At 45.0% G+C, this 12357-nt stretch overlaps 1 protein-coding gene across 6 annotated transcripts in view; it reads left to right on the forward strand.

Moving 5' to 3' along the window:
• Positions 1–12357, forward strand: part of NCOA2 (nuclear receptor coactivator 2) — a 410025-nt gene that overhangs the window by 183244 nt on the left and 214424 nt on the right. For all 6 annotated transcript variants that reach the window (XR_004538319.1, XM_033933336.1, XM_033933340.1 and 3 more), the window contains exon 7: positions 9037–9225. Coding sequence is in view for 5 of the 6 variants with exons in the window: in XM_033933336.1 (XP_033789227.1) it covers positions 9037–9225 (189 nt within the window). In the remaining variant the exon portion in view is untranslated. The remainder of the gene's footprint in view (positions 1–9036; positions 9226–12357) is intronic.

Here is a 12357-nt window from a genome sequence, read left to right on the forward strand (position 1 = left end):
TCTGTAGGAGGCTCAGTGGTGTCTTGCAGGATGCTAGCTACATATTTGCCTCCCCCCGGTCTGGTTGCATATCTGTCTGTCTGTGGGTGTGGGGGCAGAGGCGCCATGCCTGACTGGCAGCCTGAAGATCAGCTTTGGAGGAGACATTCTGAATGAGAGAGTGATTTTTTTTTTTCCCTCCCTTTTCCAGCTACTGTTCAGAGCTTAGGCAAGCTGTAGTACATTGCTAGCACAGGTCACTGTTACTGCCTGAGGTAAATTGGGTGAGGGGGGTCAGAAAATCCAGTTTTCAGTGTTTATGCTTGTTGCCCCTCCCCCAAATTCTAAATTTGCTGTTTTTTAACTTTTATTTCATTGTTTTTCAAGTGATTTTTGGCACTAAAATCCTGACGGTGACCATCTTGGATTTTATCAATCTTTTTAGCAAAAGTTTCCTACAGCTACAAAACTTCTCATGTTGCCTCAAAACTTGATGGGATGGAATCCTTGAATTCTTTTACCCCCTAATCCATGCCAGAAATGTGCAAACTGTGTGCCTCAGGAGCATCCTTGCGCCAATGTGCTGCGCTACACAAGAAGGAGGGGCAAGAGCCATCCAACTTAGCCTCTCCTTTGCGCTTTCAGGCTGAAGAAAGGGATAAGAACATAAGAACATATGCAATGCCTCTGCTGGGTCAGACCAGAGGTCCATCGTGCCCAGCAGTCCGCACACGCGGTGGCCCAACAGGTCCAGGACCTGTGCAGAATCCTCTATCTATACCCTTCTATCCCCTTTTCCAGCAGGAAATTGTCCAATCCTTTCTTAAACCCCTGTACTGTACTCTGCCCTATTACGCCCTCTGGAAGCGCATTCCAGGTGTCCACCACTCGTTGGGTAAAGAAGAACTTCCTAGCATTCGTTTTAAATCTGTCCCCTTTCAACTTTTCCAAGTGTCCTCTTGTTCTTTTATTTTTCGAAAGTTTGAAGAATCTGTCCTTCTCTACTCTCTCTATGCCCTTCATGATCTTATAAGTCTCTATCATATCCCCTCTAAGTCTCCTCTTCTCCAGGGAAAAGAGACCCAGTTTCTCCAATCTCTCAGCGTATGAGAGGTTTTCCATCCCTTTTATCAAGCGTGTCGCTCTCCTCTGAACCCTCTCGAGTAACGCCATATCCTTCCTAAGGTACGGAGACCAATATTGGACGCAGTATTCCAGATGCGGGCGCACCATCGCCTGATACAATGGCAGGATAACTTCTTTTGTCCTTGTTGTAATACCCTTCTTGATTATGCCTAACATTCTATTTGCTTTCTTAGCGGCTGTTGCGCACTGTGCCGTCGGCTTCATTGTCATGTCCACCATTACCCCCAAGTCCCTTTCTTGGTTACTCTCATTCAATAATATCCCTCCCATCGTATAGTTGTACCTTGGGTTTCTGTTTCCAACATGCAATACTTTACATTTCTCAACGTTGAACTTCATCTGCCATCTCGCCGCCCATTCCCCCAATTTGTTCAAGTCCCTTTGCAATTCTTCACATTCCTCTTTAGTCCCAGCTCCACTAAATAGTTTTGTATCGTCCGCAAATTTTATTATCTCACACTTCGTGCCTGTTTCTAGATCATTTATGAATATATTAAATAGCAGCGGCCCGAGCACTGAGCCCTGCGGAACACCACTCGTGACCCTCATCCAGTCCGAGTAGTGGCCTTTTACCCCTACCCTCTGTTTCCTACCCGCCAACCAGTTTCTGATCCATCTATGTACGTCTCCGTCCACTCCATGGTTCTTCAGTTTCCGGAGTAGACGTTCGTGAGGCACCTTGTCAAAGGCTTTTTGGAAATCAAGGTATATGATGTCTATGGGGTCTCCTCTGTCCATCCGTTTGTTAATTCCTTCGAAGAAGTGCAATAAGTTCGTTAGGCACGATCTCCCCCCTGAAGAAACCATGTTGGGTTGTTTTCAAAAGTTCGTTTCTTTCCAGATGTTCATCGATGTGTTCTTTAATCAGTGCTTCCGCCAGTTTCCCCAGAACCGAGGTCAAACTCACTGGTCTGTAGTTTCCCGGGTCACCTCTTGATCCCTTTTTAAAGATGGGCGTGACATTGGCTATCTTCCAATCCTCCGGGATCATGCCTGTTTTCAAGGATAGGTTGCAAATTTGCTGCAGTAGTTTCGCTATCTCCTCCTTTAATTCCTTCAGAACCCTGGGATGGATTCCGTCCGGACCCGGGGATTTGTCAGTTTTAAGTTTTTCTAACTGCCTGTGTACATCATCAAGGCTCACTTCCATGGATGGTTCAGGCATTTTTCTTTTCTGGACCTAGGAGTGGCAACTATCTTGTGCGAAAGGGCGCAGAAGCTGCAGAGCCCAAGAGATGCAAATTAAGTCATCTTTGAGTGCCTCTACGTTACTTGGTATGACTTTTTCAGCTGAATTCATTAATGTGGAAAGCCTTTTAGGAAAGTGGCCCTTCCAAGGCGTAGGCAGGCGACACTTCAGACTCTGCACATGAGGACTCTGTCCCTATGGGTGCAATTGCTTCATAATCTACCTCTGCTCAGGGCTTGGGTGAGTGGGAACATGCCATTTCCAATGTAAAGTACTCCCATTTGGACTGGCTTCTGCACTCACGAAATGCTTAGTCATAATGCCTGCAACCATTCACTCTTGCGGTTTCCATGTGTTCCCTTATATAGATTGACTGCTTGATCAAAGCCCCAACACCTTATCAAGCTCACAATACCAAGAATGGAACAATTCAGCTGTTAGAACTTCTAGGATTTGCATCAACTCCTATCTACTGACTACTAAAACTCTGGAGTTCATTGGGGTGCGTCTAGACACTACTCAAACTCTTGCCTTTCTACCACAGCAGAGACTCAACAATCTGATTCATATCTGCCAGAAGGTCACTTCTCCAACGCCTCAAGGCATGTCAAATGATGTGTCTTCTAGGGCACATGGCATCTACAGTTCATGTAACTCCATTTGCCCATCTACATCTCAGGGAACCCAGTGGACTCTCTCGAACCAATGGTGTGGAGCCACTGATCCACTATCCCATCAATTACTTAACCAAGTTTCTAAGTGTAAAATTTGTTGTCCTGAATCTAGCGATATATGAAGTCTCATAGATGTTGGAAGAGTATTCCATAAATGGGGGCTATGTACAGAGAAAATTACCTGTAGAATATTTTCATGGACTTTAGTATGTTTTAAGTAGATTTTGATTTATAGATCTGAGAGCTCTGGCAAGATATTGTTCCCCAGATGAAAGGATTTTGAAGATAGCAGGATTATTTTAGATAATTAGATGTGAAAGTGGAAGCCAATGTTCTTTTTTTTTTTTAAATATAGGGGGGTCATATGATCAAATTTAGAAACATTGTGAATTAGTCTAATTGCGGCATTTTGAATGAGTTGTATTTCTTTTTGATGTAAGTTGTTGTAAAGAGAGTTGCAGTAGTCAATTTGTTGAAGAATCAGGGAGTGAACAAGGGAGCGTATGGATCTAATTATACACAATATATAAAAACAGTATCTTATGACTTGGTTTATTTGTTTATTAAAACTGAGTTTAGAGTCAAGGATGACCCTAGGAACCCATACTGATGGACTCGTACAGTAGTTTTGCCAAATCAGGGAAAAATTTTTTGTTTCAGTTTGGCTCATTGACTTGATTCTTCGATTTGATTCACTTCTCTTGCTCAGTTGGGTAGGGGTTTTTTTCCCCCCAGATATCCAGGCAGGTTTATTTTGTAGCCTCTTAACCCCTCCACCCCCCTTTTGTCCTCTCCAACCCCACACCACGCCAGTGCTGTGATATAAACAAAATTAAAACGACTTCCTCTCTCTGTTAGGTCCTAGCTCATGCTCACCATCTAATACCAACTCTGGCAGGATACACGTTTCAAATCTGACATATTGTAATTACAAAATAGAAAATAAAATTATTTTTCTACCTTTTGTTGCTATTTATTTTATTTTTCAAATCATGTTGGTCCCAGGCTCTGGTTTCTGTTTGTCTTCTGTTAACTCGCTCACCAGGGTCTCATGCCCATTTGACATTTTCTTCTTTCTCTGTGCTCACCATCCATCTTCCATCTGTGTATCTTCCTTTCCACTGCCATATCCAGCATTTCTGTATCTTTCCCACTGTCTACCATCTCTGTCTCTCTCCCTGTCTGTCTTGTGCCCTGGGTCAAACCTCATTATTCCTCTCCATGCAGCATCTCTCTCTTCCTCCCCTCCATTATTATATGCAACATTTCTTTCTTTCCCCATGCACCATCTCTTTCTGTCCTCCACCCTATGTCCAGCATTTCTCCCTGTCTTCTCCATGTATGTATCTCTCCCCTCCACCATATACAAGATTTCTTCTCACCCCTTTCTGCCTCTGTTGCATCTCTTCCTTCATCTTCTCCAATCCATGTCCAACAATTCTTCCTCTCCTTCCCCCTTCCGCCGTGTCATCAATGTCATCATCAGTGACATGACAGAGGGAAGGCCCCGGTGGGGCAGGCCAGGAGCATCCTGTTCTGAGTGCTGCCCCTTCCTGCCCGCTACCCCTGCTGCAGCTTTAGGAGACCTCTGGATAAAAAGCCATTATCAGTACATCCTCTAATTTCCAGATTCATGAAGGGCCTTTTTCATACTAAATCACCAATCAAGCCTCCTCCAGTTGCTTGGGATCTTATTGTTATCCTTTTCACTTTAATGAAGCCTCCTTTTGAACCACTTATGTCTTCATTTCACAAGGAAAGTGGTATTCCTAATCTGTATAACATCTGCATGCTGAGTTATCGAACTTCAAGTACTTGTGTCAGATCTACCTTATACAACATTCTATCATAATAGGGGGGTTCTTTGCACACATCCCAAGTTCCTCCCAAAGGTTGGCTCAGATTTCATCTGAACCAGTCCATATAGTTCTTCCTGTATTCTTCCCAAGACCACATTCTCACCCTGCTGAAGCAGCACTTCACACATTGATCTGTAAACGTGCTCTTGCTTATTTGGATTGAATGAAGCCTCACAGAGCTTCCACTCAACTGTTTGATCCAGATTTGGAGCTCCTGTATCTCCTTTTGCTATCCTTGGGTTGGGCTGTCGCTTGAAGGCCGTGTCACTGCTCATGAAGCTTACCTATGTTCCACTCCATTGAGACATCTGTAAACAGCTACTTGGTCCTTAATTCATACCTTCACATCCTACTAGTGTTTGGCGAATCATTCCAGATGATATACAGTAGTCGGTTTGGCCAAGCAGTTCTACAAAATTTATTCTCTATTTAGAGGCCAACTTCTTTCCAACCCTTTTTAATTTTGCAGTGCTCAATGTAGTTGACAATAACCCTCTTCACAGATGCATTACCCTGGCAGCTTGGAGTCTGACGTGAGAATATGCTTGCTGCTTCTTGTCATAAGTACAGTTACTTGTAACAAGTGTTATCTGAGAACAGCAAGCAGATATTCTCACAACCCTTCCACATCCCCTAGTTGTTTTCTTAGCATATTTACAGAACTGATGGTCCCGCGAGCCATCTTTGGGCGGGAAGGCAGTATCTAGACTTTTCAGTCTTTTAAAGTGACAGTTCACTTTTGCACTGTGTACCAGGCACTGTAGATGATGTCGCTCACATGTGAGAATATCTGCCTACTGTCCTCAAATAACACCTGTTACAGGTAAGTAACTGTGCTATTTTGTGGCATTGAGAAAATTTTAGGATAGGTTGGATGAGTGGTTTATTTTAAAGGTAATAGGGAATGTGGGGAGAGTCTAAAATCAGGGATGTCCAACCTTTTGGCTTCCCTGGGCTGCATTGGACAAACAAAATTTTTCTGGGGCCGCACTAACACTAGCTGATGAGCAAAAAAAAAGGCTGAGCAGGTCCCAAATTTGTAATCACTAATATAGAAGATGTATGTATCTAATAATAAACCTTCATTAAAGGGACACTGTAGAGAGGAACCCAAAAAAGCAGTAATGCTTACCCTGACTTGAGTGATCCTCCACGTGCACCGCTGACAGTGGGAGCAGCCACAGGTTTCTGCATCCCCACTCTGATGAGCAGGGATGCGCGCTTCTGGTTTTCCCATTCACTTCTATTACAGCTACGGTGAGCCTCTTCAGAGGTGAGCCTCATCAGAGCGGGGATGCTGCATCAGCTGTCATCGGTGCACATGGAGAATTGTCCAGTCAGGGTAAATATTACTGCTTTTTTGGGCCTCCAACTTTGAGCTTAGGCTCCCTCAAAATGAACATCTCTCCTGCTGTAGCTAGTGGGAATCCCCAAGCCTCACTAACTGACAGCCACCTCCTCCCCTCCAACTTCCCAAGTTCTGCAGCTGGCAGCAATATTGCAGAGCTGCTGCCTTCCCTCCTCCCTGTCCCGTCCCCCCCACCACCTTGTCTTTCATGCATGTATGAAATCAGTGGCAGCTTGAGGATATTGCCATTGGCTGCAAAGCTTGGAGATTTTGGATTGCCAGACTGGAGGAACATGTCTTCAGGTGGAAGGCCTTGAGAATCCCCAATAGCTCAAGAATTTGTAAATTGCACTCAGGCGGGGAGAAACTTTGGTGCCCATCCACTAATTTTGGGCTCCAGTCCCTCCCCTAAATCAGTTGTATATGACTACGCCACTGAATAAAAAAATAATTGTGATGCACATATCACAAAGCTAACATATTCTAGTTAATAAATTCAAAATAAAACAATTTTTTTCTACCTTGTTGTCTGGATATTTTGTTTTTCCATCATTTTGGTCTCAGTTTCTCTTTCTGCTTTTTGTCCATATTCAACTAATTCTCTTTCCAGTGTCTGCTGTTCATTTTTTTCTTCTCTCTTGTTTTCATTTCCTCCTTATGCTTATCTCCAAAGTTTTGATTTTTCCCTTTCAGCTTTCTTAACTTTTTCTTTTCTTATTTACATCTGTCAACTCAAATATTGCCTTCTTTCTCACCCTTCTTTTTAAATGTTCAGTTACCTCTCAATTCTCCATCTTCTCTCAGTCCCTAGCTCTCCCATTTCCCATCTCACTCCTTTCACAGCCTTCTATTTCCTGCTATCTACTCTCCAATACCACATTTCTACCACTGTACTCACTGCTCATCTTGTCATCTCCCTTTTGACCTCATTCACAGGGCTCACCACTTTCAGAATCCCCCTCCCTCTCTCCACTGATCAGGCTATAACTCTTTGTCCCTTTCTTCCCATCCTCTTTCTTATCCCAGCTCTCTTCCCTCCTGCCCTCCCATGGATCCATCTTTCCTCCTCTATCCCCATGGTCCAACATTTTGCTCCCTCTCTTTTCTGTTTTTCTTCTTCCCTCCCCCATTGATATTGAACAATAAAATGGAGGGGAAAAAAAGAGAGATGCTGCATCTCTCTGCCTTCCATCCACAGGCCTAAAATTTCTCCCTACCTCCCTTCCATCCCCAGATCCAACTTCTCTCCCTTTTTCTTCTCAACTGCCCCCCCACCCCATCTCTCCCCCTGCCTGCCTCCTTCCCTCAGATCTACCATTTCTCCCTTTCTCTTACCAACAGTTTTCCCTTCAAGACTCTCTTTCCCTCTTCCTCCACACTACCCTAGTCCATCTTCTTTTCCTTCAGACCATTGCCCATCATCTCTCTTTCTCTGTCCTCTGTTTCTGGCCCCATAAGCTCTCCCCCCCCATACCCAATCTAGCACTTCTTTTAATACCCTCCCCCTCTGTACTTAAAAACAAACAAACAAACAAACAAACAAAAAAACCCAATCCAGGAGGCTTCCTTGGCCCAGCATGTTCTCCCCTCCTCTCCGCGCCCATGCATTTCTACCTCACTCCTCTCCCACCACCATATCCAATCATTCTCTCTCTCTCCTTCCCTCCTCTCTTTGCCCAACAGTTCTCCTCTTTCTTCATCTCTCCATGTGCAACCATGTCTTTCCCTCTCTCTAACACCCAATTCTCCTATACTGTTTCCTCCCTCCCCCTCCCTCCCTCCATTCTTCAATCATATGGCTCACGCGCCCGCCCTCCTTCCTTTATCATTTGTCCAAAGTTTGTGCTCCCTCTCTCTGGCATCCCAACACAACCTTCTCCCTCCCTTCTGGCCAGCTCCCATGCTGCAATTGGTTATCTGGTGAAAACGGCGGGCAGTGGTGGCTGGCTTCTCACGCGATCCGTGGCTGTGCTGGAAGTATTTATTTTATGGCCGTTGGCAATCTGAATAGGGGTCTGGATAAAAGACGGATTCCCCATGTGCTGTGTAGAAACTAATCACTAACCTACCTGGTTCTCCCGTTTACTTCCTAAACCCACCACCTGTAGTGCCCACACAGTATATCCATGAACACACAATCTGCAGCACAAGAGAGATGGAGGCAAAAAAAAAAAAAAATCTCATTTTACAGAAGTTAACCTCCAACCATCATTCTAGCCTACTATAATCCTTCTCTGAACAGAAATTCTCTCCCCCCCCCCCACAAACCCCACACCTTTTTTTTTTTTCTCTAGAAGAAGGCAGCACTGAGTATGCGCAATAGCGCAACTACAGAACTAAAAGTGACGTGTCTGCCTGAAGGGAGCTGTTCCGGTTGTTTTGTTAACTCTCCGGCAGGTAGTTTTCTTGCCGGCTCCCTTGCTGCAGTTGTCTGTGGGCGGCGTTGGCTCCTCGCGCGCGATTCACAGCTGATTCGGAAGCCTTCACTCTGACATAGCTGCAGATCGCATACGAGGAGCCCATGGACAATTGTAGCAAGGGAGTCGGCCAAGAAACTACCCGTCGGAGGAAGGCACAGAAGGGAGGGAGAAGCTGGGCTGCACAAAACTCCTTACAGGTTGGACACCCCTGGTCTAAATAAATAAAATCTATATTTAAATTGCATAATTAGTGATTTTCTCTCATAAACAATTATACTTCTACCTCTCTTCATTTAGAACCAAGGTACCTGCTACAGACTTAATTTTGTTGTTTACTTTTTATATTATCTTATTGTCTTCATTTGCAGTAATAGATTTCTCTGTGCTTCATTCAATATGCTTTCATGCTTGCTTTATTCAGTGAATGGAGGACATTGGTCCAGTGAAGCTCCTAGGCGGAATAGCCATACCTTTAATTGTCGGATGTTGGTAAAACCAATGATGAATACTGATGATGAAGTTCTTGACAACCAAGAAGCTCATCAGAAATATGAATCTATGCAGTGCTTTGCTGTTTCTCAGCCAAAGTCCATAAAAGAAGAAGGTGAAGGTAGGTTTTTTTCTATTGCAATTAATCTAGTGTAATACATTCCTTAGTGCAGGGCTCGACAAATCCCAGGAGTGAGATCACCATGGTAACTAAAAATTCAGGCCTGAAGCCTAAGTTTTCAGCAAGTACATGAATAGCAATGTTGTAGCTTTGGGGCTGCAGAAAATGTTTCTTTGGGAAGCAGCTTCTCCTTGGTAAGCATATATTGTGTGAATATTCAATGCCATCTAAGAAGGAGCCTACCTTCAAGTTCTTGCAACCTGCATGACATCAGCTTCCTTATGGGAGCTTGTTTGCAGTGGTATAAGCAGCCTATTTAAAGTAGCACCAATAGAACTGCTTTAGATAGTTGCAGTAGTAATATGAATTAGAGAATGACACGATGGTTGTTACCCGAGGCTAGCCGCGAGTAGCCGCGGGTAACCCGCCGAAACGGGGAAAAAAAAATAGTAGTCGCTGCAGGGACGGGGACAAGGCCATTCACAGCCCTGTGGAGCAGTGAATGGTCTTGTCTCCACAGTGAGGCAATCAAAGATCGCGCGGTCTAGCAGCCCCCACCCGCCCGATCGCAGCGTTTAGCCAGTTCCCTCCCTCCTTTTCATCTTATATTCTGATTTTGCCAGCTTTCTTTTTTGCCGAGCCGCATGCTTTCAAAAAGCCGTGCATATGCGACTGCTGGAGTTGTTCAATCTTCTCTGCTGCAACTTCCTGTTTCCGGTTGCGTCAGATTAGAAGATTGAACAACTGGGCGGCTTTTTGAAAGCATGTGGCTCGGCGAAAAAGAAAACTGGCAAACTCGGAATATAAGGTGAGGTGGAGGAAGGGAGCTGGCTGAATGCTGCGATCGGGTGGGTGAGGGCTGCTGGACCGCACGATCGCACGTGTTCCCGGCTCACAGTAGGAAGGAGGGAGTGAAAGGGAAAAAGATTCTGGGCCAAGGGGATGAAGAGGGAAAAAAAGAAACCCACAGCAGGAAAGAAAGGGAAGGACAGGCAGGTAAGCCAGATGCTGGAAGCAGGGGGGCGGGGAAAGAAAGAGGGAAAGAAGCTAGATGGGGTTGAAAAGAAGAGACACACTGGTATGGAATAGGAAGATAGGGGAAATCTGGACACAGAAAGGTAACAGAAAGAGGGGAAATTATGTGCATGGGGGCATAGGGATGGAGACATAAAGGGGACATGCCATGGGGATGGTATATGGATACAGGGGTGGGAGGGCAATGCCAGATACATAGGGGAGATATTAGAAATGGGGAAAATAGGAACACAGAAGCGAGATGGTTTGTGGGAATGGGACAGGGACCAAGCTCGCAGGCTTCAGCGGCTTGTACAAATTACATTGTAACGTGCCACGAAAATAAGAGGGAGGGAGGTAGATAGATAGGCCACGCGAGAGGAGCTGAAGGGTGGTAGAAAGGAGCAGATGGTAAAGGAGGGAGGGAAGGGTGGTGGTGAAAAGGAATAGAACAGACATTGAAAGAGGGTAGAGAGGAACAGACCCTGAAGGGAAATGTGGAAGACATAGTGGGGAGAAGACGCTGGAAGGGAAGAAGACAGATGCCAGACTATGGCGGAGCGGAGGGAAGAAGATGGGTGCTAGACCAATTGGGGGGTGGGGGTGAAGGGAGAGGCACAGTAACAGCAAATGGAAGATGCAGAGAGAAGACACACAGTGGATGGAAGGAATTGAGTTTTCAAGCAAAGTCCTAGGCATCATCTTAGACTCCTCTCTCTCCTTCAACGATCACCTCAACTCCCTGGTAAAAAAATGCTTCTTTAGCCTCCATATGTTAAGAAAAGTAAGATCTTGCTTTCATCATTCTCATTTCGCCATCCTCGTCCAATCCACCATCCTCTCTAGACTAGACTACTGCAACTCCATCTATATAAGCCTAACTAAGAAAAACCTCCATAGACTTCAGCTAATTCAGAACGCCGCTGCCAAGCTTATTTTCGCAAAAGGCAAGTTTGATCACGTTTCCCCACTCCTCTCCAAGCTTCACTGGCTCCCAGTATACTCCAGAGTCCTCTATAAATGTGCCTGCTTAGCCTTCAAGATTCTACATGGCGTCCTTCCTCCCGTTATCCCACTCTTCTGGAATTCATCAAACCCGCTCTCTTCTAGACCCTCCCAAAAACTGAAACTATCTTTCCCATCTATAAAAGGTATATCCCGCGCAGGAAAACTTGGAACATCCCTCCCCTTTAGAACCACTGAACTCTGGAACAACCTCTCATCCCCGCTCAGAAATTCTAGCTCCTTCCAATCCTTCCGTAAACGCTTGAAAACTTGGCTCTTCTCAAAAATCTAATCTCCTCCCGTTCTCTAGTACCCTGCCCCTCTCTATCCCCTCAGTCCCTCTCCTATACCCCTTCTTTGTAATTCCTTTCCTCTTAACCTCTGTAAACCGTACCGAGCTCTGCGCATGCGGAGATGGTGCGGTATACAAACCTAATGGTTTAGTTTAGTTTAGTTTAAGATGTGGAAAGCAGAAACCAGACAACAAAGGTAGAAAAAAAATATTTATTTATTTAATTTTTGCTTTAGGATAAAGTAGTATATTAGTTGTGTTGATAAAAAATTATAAACAAAGCCCTGCCAGCTGAACATCTCTTTCTCTAGTTCAGCAGCCAGAACTTTGATTTATAAGGAAGGAATAAGCTAAATATTGCAGTACTAAGGTTTATATGGATGCTGCGGGGACGGTGACAGGGCGGTGAATGGGATGGCAGTGACGGTGATGGGGCGGTGAAGGGGGTGGCGGTGACGTGGCGGTGAAGGGAATGTCAGTGACGGGGCGGTGAAGGGGACTGTGGGCCGGGGCAGTGACAGGGACAGATTTTTTCCCCGTGTCATTCTCTAGTATGAATTAGAGAAAGCTGGGAGAGGTAACAGCAGTTTGTCTCGGTAAGCCTAGAAATAGTCCTAGAGGAAAAGCAGAAGTGGAATTGACCATTAGGACAATTTTGCAATGCCCAAGGCCCCAGAACAACAGGGGACACAGTACCTTCTCCATATCTAATCCAGTATTTTTCCCTGTCTCTTCCACTCACCTCCATTCTACCCAGTTTATCTTAAACTGCATCTTCTTGGAAGTCCCTAGCAGCTGAAGCAATTCATATGCTGCCAATG

This window comes from Geotrypetes seraphini, chromosome 2 (genome assembly GCF_902459505.1).
Source record: "Geotrypetes seraphini chromosome 2, aGeoSer1.1, whole genome shotgun sequence".
Taxonomy (NCBI): domain Eukaryota; kingdom Metazoa; phylum Chordata; class Amphibia; order Gymnophiona; family Dermophiidae; genus Geotrypetes; species Geotrypetes seraphini.